At 49.2% G+C, this 20,446-nt stretch overlaps 1 protein-coding gene across 2 annotated transcripts; it reads left to right on the forward strand.

Annotated features, from left to right (window-relative positions):
• The first annotated feature begins 3,794 nt into the window (after nucleotides 1-3,794).
• PKIG (cAMP-dependent protein kinase inhibitor gamma) lies at nucleotides 3,795-19,885 on the forward strand. 2 transcript variants are annotated; one of them, XM_030463015.1, is made up of 5 exons: nucleotides 3,795-4,011; nucleotides 9,232-9,300; nucleotides 17,879-18,054; nucleotides 18,438-18,563; nucleotides 18,961-19,022. In XM_030463015.1, exons 3-4 carry the CDS (start codon nucleotides 17,904-17,906, stop codon nucleotides 18,527-18,529), a joined length of 243 nt encoding a protein of 80 aa, XP_030318875.1. In that variant the 5' UTR covers nucleotides 3,795-4,011; nucleotides 9,232-9,300; nucleotides 17,879-17,903; the 3' UTR covers nucleotides 18,530-18,563; nucleotides 18,961-19,022. The 2 variants fall into 2 exon arrangements, with proteins under 2 accessions (XP_030318875.1, XP_030318876.1); XM_030463016.1 differs by lacking the exon at nucleotides 18,438-18,563 and having other exon boundaries at nucleotides 3,796-4,011; nucleotides 18,961-19,885.
• Nucleotides 19,886-20,446: the final 561 nt, after the last annotated feature.

Below are 20,446 nucleotides of genomic sequence, written 5' to 3' on the forward strand. Positions count from 1 at the left end.
AGCGGGAAGAGCCTTTCTTGCTCCTGAGGCTCGATGAGGTGCTGGCCTCTCTATTGCCTCACACAAGAGTAAGCTCGGCTCCCTGTGTGTGTCAGTTCCATGTTTATTGGCTCCCTGGTCTCGCTCATGCCCAATAGGGGTCCTGTCCTAACCAGGCACAGGTGGACTCACACCCACTCATTGGCAACTCAAAGCACCTGGTTTGTTTCTCTAGTCTCCAGCTAACTACTCCAAGTTCTGGATTCTGAGTTTCAGGGAATTGAAATGGAGGTTATTCTCTTCTACCTGCCAGCTGCAAACTCAGCATAACTGAGGATTCAGCCCCTTGACCTCTCCTATTTAGTCCCAGAACACTGCCATTGCCAGCCAATGACCCTGAGCTATGTATTCAGAAGAAGTGCTGCAGCACTCTGTAGAACATTCCTATGAATCACATAACCCGAAAAGAATGTGGTATTACAATCTTTTTTACCAATGGGGGAAGAATTTACTGGCACCAGAACTCGAATCCAGATGTTTTCATCAGGCACAATTCTGTTTTTCTTTGCATGACTTTGAATAGTACCTACAGTTGCATTAAATGAATGCAACTACAGACAACATTTCTTACACATTTCCATTTACTTAGTTCTAGCAACACAATTCACTCTGGCACCACTTCAGCTTAACAGTTTAAAAAGACTGAAATTTAACTAACGGTGTATTTACAGCAAAGGAATTTTTCCTGCAGTTTTCCTTTATGTAACCCCTGCTGGAGACCACATACAGAGGCATATAGATGTGCCTGCAGATACAAAGATTTATAAATTGAATAGCCGCTTAAAACTCAAAAATTAATTCTTGTTCAAAAATTCAGATGCTGGCCAGGCTACGCAGATCTGACAAACTATGAAAACTGACAGTCAGTAGGACTGCCCCTGCTAAGTTAAACACATACACTGTGACCTGCAGGATCCAATTTCCAAACAGATCTGGACTAGTAATATTCAGCAGAAAGATTTCTCAGGAACCCTTACTGAATAGGCAAAAAATGACCAACTGAAAGATATTTAATGACCAAAGCAAATTAACTCACAAGTTTTAGGAAAATATATGCAATTATTACATAGTTTTGGTTCAGCTAATAAAAAGACAAGAAAAGCTAGCTGATATCTAATGGAGTTTTTTTGTTTTTTTTTCTCACAGAGCAACAGAAAATTGTGTTTAATTTCAAGGGCTTTTAAGAAACATAAACACAATGAAGACAGCCAACTGCACAAAGCTGCCTAGCCTCCTGCAGAAAACCACATTTACTCTCTCCAAACTTTATCTTAACCACAAGGTCATATCCTGTGTTGGCACTGCAGTACAACCTTATGTTGCAGTTTTCCTATACTGTGTGAAAAATTCAACAGACACTCAGGGATCAACTGAAAAATGATTCTTCATTTAAGAGCATGAAGATCAATGGGAGTTGAAGTCATCATCCATTAATCCATCTCTCACCGTGTCTATCTTAGCAAGTCGTGTGGCACAACAGAAGCAAGTCAGTTGAGTGGGACCATTTAATAGAAATTATCGGTATGGGGGACTCAGCAGTCACACTGCATGAGTGTCAAGAGGGTTGAGACTAACTGTAGTCTCTTCTCTTGAACAGAATTCCCATTTACAGCTGGAACATGCTCCTGAAGTACCTCTCTAGTTCCATCTCATCTGAAAGAGACTCAGTATAGGTACTGTAAGGCCTCCTCAGAACATTAGCCAGACTGCAAGTGGCACAGTTGGAAGATGCATTTCAAAAGTATACTCATCTTGTCCACAGTATCAATGTATGTGCATCCTTTTCATTTTCCAGCACAAGGAATTATTATACAACACAAAGAACATAAGCTATCGAAGAGCTGGAAGTAAGGCAACTGACTATCTATTATATATGGAAACAAAGAAACCTCCTTCCAAAGTTCCACACACCTGCACAACAGAATTAATTATAATAAAAATCGGTATCAATTGTGGCTGTTGTTTTTTATGGATTCTTGCCAGTACTTCTTCTCTATGAAAAGGTGTTTTTACCAGTAGGTACTTATCCTCAGCTGAACTGCACCTTCTTGGACATTTTAAATTGTCAGGCAGCAAGAAAATAGTTGGAAGATTAGCAGCATAACTAGAATAGATGGTAATGTGAGCCAATCAAGTGATGAGATAAAGCAATTTTCATTTTAGAAAGCTGATAACTTTTCCATCTTTCATTTGGATTACTCAGCTGGACTTTCAGTATGGTATGATCCCAACTTTAAATAGAATTCTGAAGAAGGAAGTTACAGAGCAGGTAACTGCTGCACCAGTATTTTGTGGCATTCTGTAGAAGCTGGAACAGGTATTAATGTAATATTGTTTCCACAGTGATGTAAATACACCTTTCCTCAAAAATCCTGAGAACGTATAAATTGTTCTGATGGCTTCCTCAAACGAGCTGCAACTAGTCTTTCAGAAGACAGAAAAAATAGGCCTTAATAAATCTAGTGCTTATGCAGAAAATCATAAGATAATTCTGGTGGAGTGGATCCAGCTGTGAGGTTAAGTCCTGGGGTAAGAGGAGAGATTAATGCTCCTGGCCAGCACCGAATGGCTCCAGGGCCTGTCTGTCACAGGAGAGCTGTGGCATGGCAGACACAGCTTCTGCATCTTCCTGGTGCTCAGCCACATGGAAGAGTGGGAGAGCCAAGTCCTCTAGGCTCATACAGCTCATTTTGCACACAACATGAAAGAAAAGCTCACCTAGCCTGAGCAGTGGCAGGATGTGGTCCCTGCCAAACACCTGCATCGCTTTCCAGTTGAGTTGTGCCACTTCTCCTCCTCCTTACAAGGCTGAGGACCAGAGTATCCTTACAGCAGGGGTGGGGTGAGTCTCCCACTCTCTCAGCAAAGCAATTAGCTCTAACAAATCCTGTTCCAGTCTGGACACTCGGGCTCCTGAATCTCCTGTCACGAGAAGACAGCAATATACACACCCTCATGTGCTTGCACACCTTCTCACCATGCTGGTGGGGCTTTGCAGGAGCTTGAGCTGGGAGGAAGGCTGGAACCAGCTTGTTTGTTTGGCTTCAGTGACCCATCTCAAAGGCTGATATGACACAGGAGGTGTTGTTCCTGGGCCCCTGGGGTGACAAGAATAGCCAAAACTTCCTCTTCTCCAGGGGTGGCCCCATGCTTGCTGAGAGCTCCCGGGTTGTGCTTCACAGCAGGTATGTGCTTTACACGAGGTATGGCCTTTCCTTGAGCATCTTCTCCCCCCTTAACTCCTGCTGCTGTCACCAGCTCTTTCTGTCCCCCATATGAGGCTGGCACCCTGGGGCAGATAAGAGGAAGCCCACTTGGATTTTACTCTGTAGCAGTCTGCAGAGCAAAAGGCACAGTAAAAACAGTGTTTTGTTTTTGTTTTTTTTTTTTTTTTTCCCCTGGGAGGCACTTCTCTGGTGCTACACCTGGTAAAATATCTGAGGCTTTAGGTGAGGTGTGATGGCCCCTTCGGCCAGGATGGAGAGGACGGATGGTGGGACACAGCTGGGACGTGAATATGAGCACGGCGCAGGAGAAACCTGGGGAGCAGCGGGCTAGGGAAGCACCCAGCACCAAGACCTGCATGGAGGGAAGGGTGCTGGGGCACAGGCAGCTCCCGGGAGATGCGGTTACACGGCGAAGCTGAAGAGAGATCCCTGCGAAAAGGAAGCAGATCCCTCCCGCCGAGGGTAAGGTAGGAACCGAGTTTGACATCATCGGGAGGAGCATTGGATTACAGCGGGCGGGGACTGACTCAGGAGGAGAGGAGAACACGCCCCTCGGACCCAGAAGTGCAACTTCATTTAGGAGCTCCCAGGCACAAGGAAACTGCGAGTCTGAACCTGGCTGCAGCTCCCCGGGCGGCTTTGGCTGCCGGGCACCCCGGGCAGAGACCCCGGGTGGCTGCGGTCCAGATTCCAACCCTGCTCCGCCAGCGGGACCGCCGAACCTGGGATTCGAGCCGGAGGTGCTGTAAGTACGGACTGTGGGCTGCTGCGGGCCCGGGACGGGCTGGGGTGGCTGGTGGCCAGGAGACCCGGTGGCCACACGGCGGGGGAGTGATGTGTTCGGAGACACAGTGACATCTCCCTCCCCGACTGGGAACAGCAAGATTATTATTTTTCTTTTTTCTTTGCTGCCCACAACGTAAGTGCTGCAAAGCTAAGCTGCATCCCGTTTTTTCTGCTTGCTGGGAGAAGCTGCTTGGAGGCTGATGGCAGGGAGGAGACTGCTGTTTCACTTGGAATACAATGGAATTAAGGACTTGCCGAAGGGGTGGCAGGGCGAACAGGCTCAGGGGGTTGGAATCACAAAGGACCGCGGATCGGTGACCGCCGTGGGGATTTCTGGCCTCATTTCTGCCGTGTGTCCTTTTACTCCAAGCAACTCGCTGGACGGAATCCCTTAGAGCATCAGCGTGGCTCTGTGCTCGCGTGGGAAGAGCTTCCAGCCCGCGGGACAGGCGCCCAGCACAATCAGTGCCTGCGGTGGGAATCGTCCCCAGGACTGTCAGGAGCTGCCCGAGCGCTGCTTCCAGCCACGGGCCAGGGCTTTGCGGAGCGTGTGGGAGGGTTTGGAGACTCCCTGGCATCCAGCTTTCCAGGCAAATGTTTTAAAAGGCAAAGAGTTGTGATAAAAAAAGAATTTGCTGTGTGGTGGTATTCTCAGGAGGCTTTCTTTGCAAATTCCTCCACCTTGGAGCTGTGTGTCTTTCTCACCTCCCTGGATTCCCCCTCAGCAGCTGGTGGCAAGCCCTGGTGGTGAGCTTTCACATGCATGTAATGCCTCGGCCTCAAAGGGCTGTTTGGAAAAGGTTTCTCTTTGTGTGGAAGGGGTAAACGGGTCCACAGAGTAAGAGGCAAGCATAGCTGCGAACCCAGAAGCAATGCCCTGGGTGGCTGGGCTGGTGGCACAAACTTGGAGGACACACCGTGCAAGAGTGATAGGAGATTCATGGAGTTGGGGGTGGCTTGGCTGGGTGGTCTCTCTCAGATGGCTGCAGCCTCTCAGGCTTCAGGCTGTTTGCTTGTGACAAGGTCAGTGTGCTTGGCTTGGGCAGCTGCGTGACACTCCTTGGCTTCTGAGAGTCTTGGCTGTAAAGGGCCACCATGATAATGTGTGGTGACCCAACTGAGAAATTGCCCCATTTCAGCTCTTTTAAAGGCTGGCATTTGGGAAAGGAGGATGTGAAGAGCTCCTCAAAGGCTGGATCCATTCATGATGCAAATGTAGGCTAAATGGTCGCTTACAAACATGGATGCACCAGTCACACCTGATGTACCTTGAGCACAGAGCAGGGCATTGAGTCCTTCAGACCAAGCTCCTCATGGCCATATGAATCCTCCATGTCACCATTTCCAGAGAGTGCAGACAAAGTAGTGCCTTAAAGAACTGGAAACCATACTGGGCACATGGGCTCCCAGTGTAGGTAGTTTGGCCATGGAGAGATGAAAACCCAAGACTGTTCATAGCATCTTCCATCCATCAGTTCTGTACTCACTGGCCTCTTACTCACTGTAAAAACAATGAGGTGTTGTTTCTTTTTTTTCCCTGGGAAGCATTTCTGATGAGTACAGGCACACAGTGAGCTAGAATGCAGAGTTTTGCTATGTCCCTGATCCTCTTACTTCAAAGAAAAGTATGCCTACTTATGAGCCTAGTCAGAGCAATAACCACAAGCATACAACCTACACTACCACCAATGCGCCCCAATACCTCTGGAAAACATTTCCCAAGTCACTCACATTTCCTTATCTCCCACATTTCAGCGCCAGTTCCCTCAGCATACTGCTGTGCTTAAATCCCCCCAGCCTATCTGGGTAACCAAACACCAGCATTATTCCTATTTTGCAGAGGTTATACACAAAACAGTTGATTTTTCTGGGCTCATACAAGGCCTATGGCAGAATCAGAGATGAATCTGCAAGTCCATAGGGAATAGCAGAATCTTCAGCCCAAGTTTCTGTTTGCCTTCCTATTCCTCTCCCATTTTCACATTCACAGCTGGGATTCAATTGTTTCTCCACCTTAGTGTCACCAAAGTTGTGTATATGGGCTGATGCAGATAAATTTTCCATCACAGTAACCATTTTAGAAAGGATGAAAGGGAAAAACAACCCCCATGCTTTAGTTGTCTCTAGCCCACAGCTAGAAAAATCATAAGAGGAGCTGAGCCCCAGGCTTGCCATCACCAACCCATGAGAAGGGAAGGCCCAACTCTTGCATGGACTTTGTCCCCAACTCTTCACCATGGCACCTGGAGAGGCCAAGACACCTCTGCAGGACCCAGCTGAAGTGTGAAGAACCGCTTGGACTATGAACCACACGTTCCTCTGTTTCAAAACTCACTCCCTTCCAGCCTGCAGGGATTTACACCTTACACCACCCATTCCTGGTTTTCACTGCGAGCTCCCAAACATTTCCTTCGAGCGGCTCTTTGCATGGCTCCTCCTCACGGACTGCCTGCAGGCACCTTGCTGAGCACAAGCTGCTGCCTCGGGAACTCACTGACAAGCACCAAAACGCCAGCATTTGTTGGTACCTGCAGTGATGTAACAAGCCAAACATATCCCCACCAAAGCATCATCCAATTTACTGGAATTACCATTTCCACAAAGTGTAATTAATCCCTGGTGCTCATTGCCACGAGATACCACTGGAACAAAATGCTCAGAGGCATTTTAACGGCTATCAGGTGGTTATCTGGGTAACAAAACAATCCTGGGGATGATTAAGAGGATATTGCATTTTTAAGGATTATAAATCCTCCGGGTTCAGAGTAATTAGAGCCTTATGAAAAACATTCACTGCAATTGCAAGTTTTCTTGCCTCTCTGGTACCAGGGTGCCAGCTGCTGCTGGGCCAGGGCTTCCAGTGAGGCAAGCAGTCTGCAGGCAGTTCTGGGAGGACCAGGCTTGTGTTTCCATCAGTGATGAATGCAGCCTGTTGTTTACCCAGGAGTCAAGAGACACGAGAATGACCTTCTCTCTGCTGCTATCACCTTGCTTGAAACCAGGAAAGATTTCCTCTCTGGATCAAAAGCAGCACCCTCTCAGCTCTTGTGTAGAATCCTGTTGAATCCTCCCCAAAAACATTGTGTTGTTTGGTTTGGTTTTTTTTTTTAGCCACATATTCACTTTGAAGTAATGATGAGAGCACTAATTTTGTGTACTTGTTCCTGTTGGGTAACAGCTGAAAACGACTAAGGGGCCTGAACCCCAAATGCATGCATCACCTGGATGTCCTTGTAATTCATTCCTGATGGGGAATGAGTGTTTAGCTATCCAGTGAACAGTTCTACAGATTATCCCAAAATAATCCATCATACCTTGACGGGACATAGGATCAGATGAAGAAGTGCAGACTGTTCTTTAACACATTACTCTAGCTCGTTTTTAGTCACACTGCATGGACTAATCCAGTTCCCTGTGTGGGCTATTGCCTGGCCCTGGTGCAGGGGGGCCCTTCAAGCTCTGCCCATCACCCTGGGAGTAGCAGGGCTGGATGAGCCTTTGAGGATGGAGCAAGGGGACTGGCTTCAGATTTGCAGACCCCAGATCCCAAGGCTAGGGCTGTGGGGAGAAACATCAAGCCAGGGCTGCAGGGCTGAATTGCCAGTACCAAGCACTGAAGAATTTCTGTCTCCAAAATCAGCTTTTTTGTTTTGGTTTGGGGTTTTTTTTGAGATACAGTGGGGTTTTTCCTCCACATGCCATAAGGAACAGGGCTGTTCAGTGATAACTTCTAGTCAGGAGGATCATTGCTCTGATTTGCTTTAAGCCTCTCTTGGCAGAGGGCCATGTATTTTAGGGCACTTCGCAAGACATCTGAAGTGCTGGAGGTTTAACTGCTTGGTGCCGCAAAACATGGGAGGCAGGAAGGCAAAGAAGGAAAATAAAGACTTATGGATTTCCAAAGCTGGCTTTCTTCCTTCCTGCTTTTGTTTGCCTCCTTGGTGCCCCAAAAGGGTGATGGATATTCCCAGAGTTGTGGGAATACTGTTGCTTTTCCGTTCCAGTGTTTCCAGCAAGGACTTCACTGTAAAAGGGGTAAACACTGACAAAAGCATATTGTTAAACCCCCATGTCTTTGTTTGGCTACTGTCATGATCATAATTAGCGTTTTCCATTTCTGTAAGCCTGTCATCTGCAGATCTGAAAGAGCTTTACAAATATTTGAAGCATCCAGCAAGGGGAGGGAGTATTAATAGCTCCCTTTAACAGATGAGCACAGTGACACACAGAGACAGCAAGTGCCCTGTCCTTGAAGCAGGGCCAGAGCCAGCAAGTACTCGCTCCAGCTATTAGAGTTTGAAAAGTGGGTCAAAAAAACAAAGAGCAAGACTGTAGATCTATCCCAGCTTGGAAAATGCTGGGGAACAGTTGCAGAGTGGTAGTCATTCCAGATGGGCCGGATGGATGAATTGCTGATGAGCTACTGCTTATATGGTTAAAGGGTTCATCTCTTGCTTTCTGCTTTGCTAATGTTTGTCCCTGGGACAAAATGAAAAAAAACCCAAAAAACAAACAGTCTGTAACATTCCAAAAAGTTTGAAAGCTGAAACAGCTGCTAAAATAAGCAAGTGTCTTGTTGGCTGGGCTCTGCAGGTCAGGAGATTGCAATGCACCCACAGATGTTAAGGCCGCAGAGGAAATGTCTTTGAGTGGGACTTGGGGACAGCAGGAGAAGGCACAGCTGTGCCCAGCCTGCAAGGACCCCAGGAGCAGAAGACTAAAAGTACCAGATAAAAAAAAAGTCCCCTTTTTGCCTCAGCATAGCTGATATGGAAGTTTCACTTCTTTAAATTGCAGGGGAACTACAAACCAATATTTATATGCTCAAGGCAGCCCCTGGGTATCCCCCTGGTGCAGGTTGGGGAAGTGAGTGGCTCTGGTTCCCCCCAGCACGTGCATGGGAGGGCAGTGAAAGGAGAAGCAAAACAAAAGATAACTTCTCTGTGAAGCCAGGCTCATGGCTGGACTTCCCTAACATTTAGACACAAGAAGCCAAATATCTGTTAGCACAAACCCTCCCAAAAAGGAGCCAAACACACAGCTGGGCAGAGCCCTGCCAGACCCCGCTGTCCCCCTTGCTGTCCTCTTCACAGGCAGTGGAAAAAACAGCTGAGTTTTCTGCTTGCCAACAAAGGCACAGATCACATTTCCTTACATTTATTTTCTTTTTCTTCCCCAGAAGCCATCAACCCTGCTGTGTATGAAGCTTGTTTGAAGTCATGTTCAGAAGGAAAGTCAACTAACTCAGGTAGGGATTCACACTGTGGACTGATACAATTTTTATACATGGGGAGATATTACATAAACAGCAATGAGGCTTTTTTCTTCCTCTTTCATAGAGTTATTTGACCTCTTTCTGTATTTTGAATTACTAAATACTAGAAAGCTGCTGAGGACAAAAAAATACCAACAATTTTGCCCAAGTGATTCTCCCGCTGTGTTTTCCAGACTTCATAGCCATGAATGGTAGACACACCCTGTGTTCTACACCCAGGCTGTATTTCAGTGGACAATGGAACACTTGGAAATTCATTACATTGGATCCTTCCCCTTTTCCCAGGCTAGAGCTTGTAATGCTCACGGAGCATCCCCAGTGTAATGTCACAGACATGTCTTGAGCACTGTCATATTCCTGGTGACTTAGATTTCCTTGCCTGCAGAAAAGCTCCGAAGCTGCTGTCACCTGACACTGCTGTACAAAAGACTCTTTGTCACACAAACACTCAAGAGGAGAGGGTGTGCAGGCCAGCAAAACTTCCCCTGCCCAGGTATGGTCCCAGCAGGGCAGCACAAAGGCTTTACCAGTTTCAGTGGGCAACAGAAGCTGTGGAGCCACCCAGAAGGGCTCAGCTCAGCCACCTCTGCTGCCAGCCTGTTTTTACCTCCTACACTTTCCTTTTCTCTTGTATGCAAAGCACCAATAGCAACATCCCTGCTACCCAGTCCTTTTCACAGCTCTCAGACACATCTTTCCCCTGCCCCCATCTCCCAGGCTCCACATCCTGCTGGTGGCTTTTCCCTGGGCCCCAGGGAGCAGAGCTAAGCCTGGCTTTGCTAATCAGCCTTGTTCCACACTCTGAAGAGTTTCCCTGGTTATTTTTAGGCCGTGCTAGAGCTGCCAGGGCTTTCACACCTCTGGAGTTCCACGGGTTTTCACTCAGCCCCTTAAACCACCCTGAGTCCAAAGGACTCTTTGGATGATGGAAGTTCCTATGGGATTGTGCAAGGCTGAACAAGGCAGAGCCAAGGCAGCTTGCTCTCAGCTTCACACATCCTGTGCTAGGCAGAGCCTCCTCAGTTAACAGCAACCAAACCTGCATAGTTACACTTCTAAGCTCAGCTCTCCTTCCTAGCCATGCATAGCAGCAGAGCTCAACTCCTCAGATCACAAAGAAAAGCTGGACAAAATCACTCTTTCTCATGCTAGGCATAAAAATAAAGACCCATTCTTACTTACCTCTGTCCTTGTAGAACACCTCCTTCCATCCAGAAACAGAGCTATTGCATCAAGACCTCCTCATCCTTCACCTTCCTTTTATACCCAACAAGGGCACCTCTGCTAGAAAATAGCCCCAGCTGCATCTCCTCTGCATTTATTTGACTTTCCTTGCCTAGGAAAACCTGAGACCTGTTGGGCTGTGCTGGGCTTGAGCACCCCTTGGCTCAGTTCAAGGGGAGTTTGAGTACTTGATGTTCACTCAGAGGTCAGTGCCTCAGTGTGAAGAGCTCTGGGACCACTGAAGAGTTTCCAGCTTTTTGACATGAAATCCAGCAGGAACTCTTCTCCTGAATGACTGGGGGGAAGGCAGGGAACCTGAGTCTGAAGGGGATCCCTTTTGCAAAGGAATCCCCCCCATGCCCAAGATGCCTGCACATCACAAGCAGGCACAATCCATGAACATGCCTGCACCAGCAGCTGGGGGACTTGTGCAGCTGAAGGGTTTAAAGTGTCTGATCTGTGGTTCATCTGCTTTGCAAGCTCAGGCATTAGCAGATCTTCCACACAGTCCCTGGGTTGGTTTGTGTAGATGTATGTTGACAAATCTGTGCAGAAGTCAGAGAGCCACGTTCACCCGCTGTGACCTTGGCTGGAGGGGGTGGAAATCTGGGGGAGAAAGGTGCCCCCTGCCATGTCCTAGGGCTGGCAAGACCAAGTATGGCTCCTCCTGCTCTGCCACCCCATCCCTGGGAACAATGTGCATCTTCCTGAGGCAGGGGGCAACATGAGTGCCCTGATTTATTAGCACCTCAAAGCTGTGGGATGTGAAAAACAAGCTCGACCTGGGAACAAAACAATAATACAACTGCTGTCACGGCAACTGTCTCCAGATGCATAAAGAGACCAATTATTTCCATTAATCAACTTAGTGAGAAGCTGCAGAAGAGGCTTAAGCAGCAGGCAAGCCTGGGTGGTGAGGGGAGGGAGGAGCAGAGAGCTTCATCAGATCCCAGTTGCCAAGGCAAGCTCTAATTCCACTCCTGGTGGAGTGGAGCAGGCACCCAGCACTCCTTGCCCATGGTGCCTGGCGGAGAGGAGGGGTGCTGCCCACTCTTGGCATGGGGGTGCAGGCTGCTGCCCTCCTGGCAGACAGAGGGATGGATGGATGGATGGACAGGCAACTCCCCCCTATCATCACCCACACATCCTGATGCTAGGGAGATGTTAGTGGGGCTGAGCAATACCCTCCTGCCACCCACACTCCTTCCCAAGCCTTCCCCTATCCCTGGGGACTGCAGTAGGACACGTCAGGACTCACCCTCTCCTGATGCCAAGGGCTGCCCATCATTTTGAAATCCATCTGGAGCACCTTGTACATCAGCTGGGAGCCTAGCAGTGGCCAGGAGGATGTGGGGCAGCAGGAGGTGGCTTGGCACAGCAGTGGGGGACAAGCTGATGGCCAGGAGGGAGGGGAGGGAGTATGGGGAGCTTGGTAGAGCTAAATGCAAGGTTTGTGAACTTTTCAAGGAGCCAGTCTCAGCCTAATCTTAAACCTGGGGCTAAGCAATTAATTACCAGTTCAATAGGCATTCAGTGATCTGTACAACCAGACCAAAGCAAAGAATGGGATCTGTTTGTGACCACCAAGTCTCAGTCCCCTGCTGCATCTGCTCTTCTGCAACATGAATTATAATTTCCCTCTAAGTCCTAGAGAAGCCTATAAGTGGCTGGAGAATCTGATGTCTGCTGGCTGAATTCATGGTATTTCATATAAGAGCCAGAGGGTGCAGCATTATTACAAGGAATCCTCCAGCAAAATCCTTCCAAAAATACCAACATGCCATGCCCAACCTTGACATCTCTTCACTGCCAAAGTGTGCTGAGGCTTTCCCACACTATTCTTGCCTGGAAAGAATCTGCTCAGCACATGAGATGGACACATGTGCCCTGGTGGGATCAGGCTGCTGCCCTGCTCCTGACTGTTTTCTCACCTAGCTGGGAAACTTGGTGCTCCCAAGTCTGGGGCACATCCATTCTGGCCAACAAGACCACCACATTTTGGAGGACAAAGACCCATCAGGAAAGAAGTGGAGCTGTGTGCCTGGTGCAGATGCTGTCACCAGCCTTACCACCACTTGTTGCATCTGGAATCGCTCCCAAGAGGTCATCAGCACCTTCAGTTCAGCTTCTGGCCATGGATCTAAGTTTTGCTGCAGGGGGGTCATGAGCAATAGCGAGACCTTGGAGGCATGAGCACAGGTCTAAAAATACCTAACCCAAATAACACCATCACAGAGCCTCCCTCCTTTGATGTGCAACCCCCCCGCGTGTTCTCAGACAAGAGCCAGTGGAAAATTTGCTGAAATTCCAGCTGGAAGTTGTCAGACAGTTGGTGGAAACCCCCTGACCTCAAGTGCTGGCTTCAGCCCTATGGGATTTTTTTTTCCTCCTCCCTGGATATGACTCTCCCAAGCAGGAAACCTCACAGCAGACCCACAGGGAGCAGAGAAATCATGGTGCTGCCATCTCTGTGCAATACCAGGTTCCCCTCCTCAGTAAACCATCTTACACTGTAAATATTTTAAAATCCCAGTAGGGTGGTTGAGCCTGTTTAGTGTTGTTATGGATCTGGCCCCAGCAGGAGGAGTCTAAAAATAGTCACTGTATCCTGGAATGAAAGGGCAAGGGGTGCTACATGATGTGGAGAGCTTGAAGGCCACTGTACCACTTCATGCCCTGGTCTCTGCAATGGAGAGATGTGATGCTTGAGCAGAAGAAGGGATTGCATCCCTGTTCCCTGGCAGAACTGTGAAATTTCACCCCAGAAACACAGCAAAGTTTAGGTTGGCTTTCTGGTTTTAGGACTCCAGAAAGCAGGGAGGCAAAAGAGAACACCAGACCATTTCCCCATCTGGGCTGTGGGACCAGGGAGCCAGCTCCACCCAGCACCCACAGATGTTGGTCCCAGCAGCAACTATCAAGGGCCTGGGAAGCAGCACCCTGGGAGCTTGGTCTGATGGGGCTGCTGCCCCAGGGACCTGCATCCCAGTGCTTGCCCTTGGGGCTGCCTCCTGTGGCCACAGAGGTGGCTGAGGTGCGGGGCTCACCTCCTTGGGTGACCCAGGGGACAGAAAGTGCTCCTGCTCACCCTTGAGGAACAGGGAAGTCTCTGAAGTGGGTTGGGAGCAGGAGATGGTTCAGGCTCAGTTAATCAGGGAAGTCCTGTGCTGTGTTTAAGCCATGATGCAGGCCCTGAGGGAGCCCAGTCTAAGCAGGGGACTAAGCTGTCTTGTGCCCAGAAGTGTCCTGGATACCATGCAGAGACCACCAGGACTTTCTCTGACCCAAAGACCCTCTGCACTTGCTGCTCAGGTGGGTCAGGTGGAGAGGAAGATGCTGAGGAAGGCAAGAGGTGAGAGAAATAGAGCAGAAAGGAGGAGCTGAGCAGGCAGCAGAGGGGAAGCTGAGCTTAGCACAGGCTACTGAGGGCCAGCATCAGGACTGAGTCCAAAAATAGCCCCTTCCAGCCATAAAAAGCTTACAGCTTAACCTAGACAAGGGACAGATGCAGTATCATTTGGAGGGGTTTCCTTGACACTGGAGTCCAGGGCTGGGTGTGACAGTCACTGCCATCCCAGCCCTCAGAGCAAAGCCTGGGCTGCTGGCTGGGCTGCAGGGCACTGTGTTGGGTTTAACCTGCCCATGACATTCCCGGGACATTTCTCTGCCACTACTGTTTTATTTGCAGTAACTGTTTGCTCATGATCCCTGGTATCTGGTCTGTGGAGAAGCAGGCACGAGTGTACATGGGAATTAACTGCAGGCTGCTGAGCTAACCCAAAAGAAATGCCCCAGTTTCTTCTACCTAAAGGCAGAATTACCTAAAAACATTTAAGCCTTTAATTTCTTAACATCCACCTTCTAAATGGGTCAGTCTCAGCCCCAGTGTGTGTGGGGCTGGTTTGAATGCAGCCCCCCAGCACAGAGCCAGCTGCTCCCTCTGTTGTGGGGTGACATCCCTGGAAAATGCCACCAAGCCCAGCTGTGGCCCCACAGCAAAACGATTCCAGGAACCACAGCCACACCAGTAAAGCCAAGACTATTACAGCTCCAGATATTTTAGCCCTCTCAAGAGATTATAGAAAAATAAGCCCAGGGCATGTGGCAGGTTTAGCAGATCCAGGTTATTTCAGGGAGGCACAGAGACAACTCTGGGAACTCACCTGATGGCTCTGGCAGCTTGTGAGGGGCTTTCTGGCTTGTGGCCAGCTGCTCTGCAACCGTGTCCCCACGCTGGGGAGACACAGCCTGTCTCCAAGCAGCACAGAAATCATTTCAGGAGTGTGCAACAGGTCCCAAGCCATGGCCTTTGTCACTGCACCATGCAACCCCTGACCTGTCCCTATCCCCATGGGCTGGCACGCTGCTCCGAGGGCACAGGGACTGTTCTGGTACCCTCAGCAGCAAGGAGGGAAGGGAGGCAGGAAATATCCCTCTGGGAACAAGTCAAATTTCCATCTCTCTTCAAAGAGAGAGATGGAAACCCTTGCACAGTGTATTTGTGCATTGCAGGTTTATTCCTGTAAGGCCTCTCAGAAGCTGGCACATCATTCCCTCCTGCTGGCCCACAGGAGAGTGAAAAACTTAAGATGGGGAGCTGGTGGGTGATGTACCCCTCTTTGCACCCCCTGCCACCACAAAATGACCACCCAGAGTGATACAGTTTCAAGTTGAACAACATGGGCAAGGGGGACGGAGTTTCTTTTGTATCCCTGGCAGGTGTTACAAGAGGTTCCCACTGACTAAAGACCCACTAAATTATTTTTGCATCTGGGTGGAAATGCTCCTTAAAGAGAACAGTTTTTTCTATTAAAAATTGAGGCAACTGCTCCCATCCCTTCCTTGGTCCAACAGCTTCCCAGCAGCCAAGAGGCTGGAGTGGCTCTGCCAGCAGGGAGGGATCTGCCCGCAAGGCTTTTGAGAGCTGCCCCCCTTGTGAAAATCCTCCAGGAGCCGTGCAAATTCAAAAGCTTTGCTCATAAACCCGCCCTGCTCCAGCTTTTTGCTCGAAGAGCCAAAGGCAGGAGCCTTCCAGGCCAAGGAAAATAAATAATTCACACGCGCCATCTCCTGGCCATCCAGCCGGGATCCAAACATGAGCAGGACCTCGCCTCTGCACACTGAGTTCCTTCGCCTGTTTTTAATCGAGATTCCATCCTTTTCCCGTCTGATGGGACATTTCATCACTTGGCACCGTGCTGTCATAGCTGAGCACATCCATCCTTGGCAGCCACATTGGGGATACCGGGAAAATGCTGCACCCGGGGGCTGGCCGGCTCCTGATCCCAGTTTGGGGGCTTCATCCTGCCAACCAGCTGCTCCAGCTCCTGGTGCAAGGGCAAGATTCCTGAACAAACTACCTCTGGACTGGCCTCACGGATAGGGAGATGGAGCCAGGCTTGTGTGGACCACTCTTTGGGAAGCTTCCCAAATCTATGTGACATCTGGCCAGCAGCCTCTGCGATCTGATGAGCTGTCAGAAGGAGATGTCCAGGAATGATGGATGCTCATCCTGTCCCACAGAAAAGGCATTTTGCTCGCTGAGGTCAGCCAGCCTGCTGCATCCAGGGCAGGCACCTCATCCCAGGAAGGGCAAGCTGGGAAAGGTAGGAGGGAAAAATGAGGAAAAACAACAGATGGGATCTCTTCCAGGGTCACTAGATACAGTTTTTCCTAGGGCTTGTTTACCAGGGGTTAGATGGATGCCAAGCCCTGGGAGGAGGTGGATGTTTGCAAGGATTTGCTGGATTGGGAGAAGCAAGTTCAGGTTCTCCTGGGACATCTGGGTGGGCTGAGCCCCATGTCCCAGCAGTGAGCTGGTATCAGCACTCCCTGAGCTACCATCAGCACCAAGACAGGAGTCCCTTGGGCTACCAAAAACTTTTGAGGTTACTGCACCCTGCAGGCTTAGGAATGGGGAGAGTTTAACCTCTTTTATCTTAGCTGTTGGGTCTCTGCCAACATCTTCTTTCCACTTCCTTAACACCAGAGTGAGGAGTGAGGAGTGTGATTCCTGCCCAGGCCTGTGCTCTGCCAGCAGAATTCCCTAGTAGGAAGATCAATATTAAGCAGGATGTGCTAAGCAAATGTCTCAGTGGGATATTAACCCAAGGTACAAAAGCAAGTGAAGACAAGAAGTTGGGGTTTTTTTTTCATTAGATGGCAGCCTTTTTAATCAGGACCTCCTTCAAGGATTGACAACATCACCAGAGCTAAGGGCATTTTTTTCACTGTGAGCAGAATTGCAGATAAAACAATGATTAATCTCTAACTTCCACACAGAAAATCAAACTAAGTGCCAAACTGAGTCAAAAGGAGCAGAACCCAAGAGCACGAAGTTCCCAGGGCAGGATGTGCTCAGCAGCAAAGATGCCTCTGACACATTCCCTGAACTTCCGAGGTCCCTGGACTCTGCACAAATGCTGGCAAGTCAAACTGTCAGCTAAAATGAAAACCCAGCAGCACAAGGACTCCTCAGGCTGAGCTAAGAGCTGGCTTGCAGTGGAGCTGGCGGGTGACGAGTGGCCCCTCCGAGCCTTTCTTCCCACTCTGTGCTTGGCACAGGCACAGGCCCTGGAGTGAAGGGATCAAAAGACCTCATGGAAGGGCTGATTTTCAGATGTACAAGCACTTCTCTCAAAGCAGGTCAGCCCAACTTTCTCAGTGACATCCGACAGCCAGTGGAGGCCAGTATTGATCCAAAGCCCTGCACCTGTAAAAATAAATACACCTCTGCTCCTCAGGTTTTCCAGTGGACACTGATTATTTCCCATCACAAATTCAGGTTGGATCAGCAACCCCACACCCCACAGTGCAGGCAGCCAAATTTGGCTTCTGTTCAAAGCTCCCCTTGTATTTTGAGGAGGAAGGAGGGCTTTTTCTGTACTGTTTTTTCTGTAACAAACAGCTCTGCAAGCGGCCTCACGGCTCCTAAAGGAGGTCAGAGACTCAAAAGGAGAGAGAGGCCAGCACCTTCTTGGCCTTGCTCTGCAATGGAAAGGTGGAACAAGGGCTGAAAAGGCAGCTTGGATGGATTCTTCCTTCCCTCCTGTGTCAGGTCACCTGGCAGCATGTGTGACCCAACACAGTGGGTCACCCAGCAACAGTGGGTTACCCAGCACTATGGGTCACCCCTCGCACCGCTCCACGTGACGGGGCTGATATCTGAGATTGCAGCAGCTCCTGCTAGAAGAACCGGAGCAGAGTTACAGGATCTATTTTTTCACACTGTAATTTAACTCCACGGGGTAACCTAACCTGGCTCAGGGAGCCAGGACCTGAGGCTCGCCTGTGCATCCTTGACCTCACAGCTGTGTTTTCTCCACAGGGCTGTGCAGGCACATAGAAATGCAATGGAGGTAGAGTCCAGTACATACACTGACTTCATCTCCTGTGACCGGGCTGGCCGGAGGAACGCCGTCCACGACATCGAGCGGGATGCAACCACCATCAGCATGCGCAAGCTGTCTGAGGACCTCGGTGACCTCGCTGTTGAAGGAGCAGGTGAGCTGCTGCTGACACCCACCAGCCCAGCTCCTGGCACCCAAGCAGGAAGGGAAAGGCACGAAATGGTGGTGCGGTGAACCAGGGTGCGCTGAGAGCATCGCACAGGTGCTGAGGAGGAACTTCTCGTTCCTTGCTTGGTCAGTGCCTTCAGGCTGGTGGGTGCTCAGCTGGTGGGGGACTCCCCAGACTGAGGGGCTTTTGCAAACAACAGGAGGGTCCTGGGGTTTCTGGCGCATGAACCCTGCACACTCCAGACAAGGCCCTTTGCTCAGCTGATTTGTAGAGTCACTGGTGTTGCACAGAGCAAGCTGCAGCCTTCCCAGGGCAAACTGCACATCAGAAACATCTTTGTTTTCATAAAATCAAATCTTGCCCTGCAGCCCAAACACAGCAACAGAACCACCCTGCCCACCAGCTGACTACAACCAGCATAAATCCTGCATTCAGAGCTCAAGCAAACCAGACAGTCTGATTTCTTTAATAAATGACAAAACAGCACCACCGCAGCGAGTAAACCCATTCTTTGCCCTTTCTCTTCTACACCTCTAACCTACAATCTATAACTATAAAAAATACTTTAAAACACATTACCCCAACATGTCTACACTAGCACATGTCTATGCATAATAATCCCAAATGAGACCTTTTCTAACTGAGGGAAACACACGTGGCTGCCATGCTGTAGGGCAGACATTCCTGGAGCACATCCTTGACCTGAGGCTCCCTCCCACCATCACTGGATGTGTAAAGAATGGGAAGGGAGGACCCAATACTTTTAAACCAAATAATCTTTCCAGGTTTCAGGTGGCAATCTGAATAATATCAGCATATAGCAATTACTGACCTTTCATGCTCTTGAGAGCTGAGTGTAACCGTGCTTCTTCCCAATGCTCCCTTCTGCAGAAAGCCAAGGAAATGCCATTTCTTCTGAGAACAACCCTGAAGCAAGACCAAAGAAGCAAGAAAACAGCCCTTCCCCATGACAGTGTAATGGGGGTGGGATGGGTAGGAGGAGGGCCTTGCTGTGAACATTAAACAAGAATTTGCTGTTGAATAAGCAGGGAAAAGCCAACCTGGAACAGCAAGTTGTCTGTCAAATGCCTCCGCTGCAAACACTTTTGCTTACAGAGCCACAGGATGCTGTGCAAGGACTGGCACCTCCAAAAGACTCCTGCTCCCATTCCTGATGATTTAGAGCAACACTGCCATGGTTGTGGTGTGAGCCATTCTCAAGATGCCTTAGCTGCAATTTTTCCCTTAGGGGAAAATACAATTTCAGTAATAATAGACACATCTGACTTTCCTCTCCAAGGTACCTTCCTCCTTTGCAAATTTAGACTATTATTTATTCTGTTTCTGTAGATTAGAAATTTAGATTATTGTTTTTTTCTAAGTTTCACCCTCATCCACATCTGAAACCTGACCTGGTCTCTGGACTGTCCCTGTGGCCCCTTGTCAGGCTGGGCAGTGGGAAAGGGATCGGGGTGGTCCCACTGCCTTCATGCCAAGCACACGTGGCTGCTGCCACTTAGCACCAGGAACGGACCAAAGCACAGACACCTCTGTGTGGACCAGCTCCACCAACAGCTCCAGCAGCACCAGCCCACAGGCATCCATTTCTTTGGGTTTAAGCATTTTAAGAGGTTGTTAAGGGGAGGGGAGAAACATTTTGCTGGTTTGACTGTTGAAATTCAGGCTTAACTTTGCAATCTGTTAGCTGAGATGATCTCTGCTTAAATCTCACACCATTCTCTCTTTTAGGAGACATGTTTTGTGTTAAAGATGGTTTGATAAAACTATATAAGCTGTTGGAATAAATAACACAGCCTTCAAGTACTGAAGATGTTTCTTCTTCCTCTGTTTTGCCTTTTAACTGTCTGAGCTGCAGGGTGGTCACAGAAGCTGCCACTAACATGGAGATGCAGGGATGCATTACAAGGAAGTCCCTTCCCTTTGGATCTGTGAGACCCCATGGGTTTGCAGCACCCAGGTGGAAGCAGGTGTCAAGTCCAGCATCAAAAATGCTAAAAATCTGTTCCCAGCAGCTCCCATAGAGAGGAATACTTGTCTGTGAGCCTATGGGAAATGGCAGCTCTGGGGCCAGGACAGAAAAATCCATGGCTCTGGCTCCCCCAAGAGACAGCTCTTCCCCAGAAACAAGGATTTGGCAGCCAGGTACCAGCTGCATCTCCTGCTTTGGCAGCTGCAAACCAGCTCAGACCCTGCTGGGATTCTATTGCAGCTCCATGCCCAGAGAGCAGCCAAGAGTCTCTCCTCCCACCTCCCTGGCCTTGGGACACCAGCAGGTACCTCTTGGGCTTGGCAGTCCACACAGCTGGGTCTCTAAGCCCCATTTCCAGCTCTCTTCATTGCCTCTAAAAAGTATTTT

This window comes from Calypte anna, chromosome 20 (genome assembly GCF_003957555.1).
Source record: "Calypte anna isolate BGI_N300 chromosome 20, bCalAnn1_v1.p, whole genome shotgun sequence".
In the NCBI taxonomy this organism is placed as follows: domain Eukaryota; kingdom Metazoa; phylum Chordata; class Aves; order Apodiformes; family Trochilidae; genus Calypte; species Calypte anna.

Coding starts and splice junctions, on each gene's coding strand:
- PKIG (XM_030463015.1), top strand. CDS start 17,904: ATGGAGGTAGAGTCCAGTACATACACTGACTTCATCTCCTGTGACCGG. Junction 18,055..18,437: donor CCTCGCTGTTGAAGGAGCAG/GTGAGCTGCTGC, acceptor CTTGCCCTGCAG/CCCAAACACAGCAACAGAAC.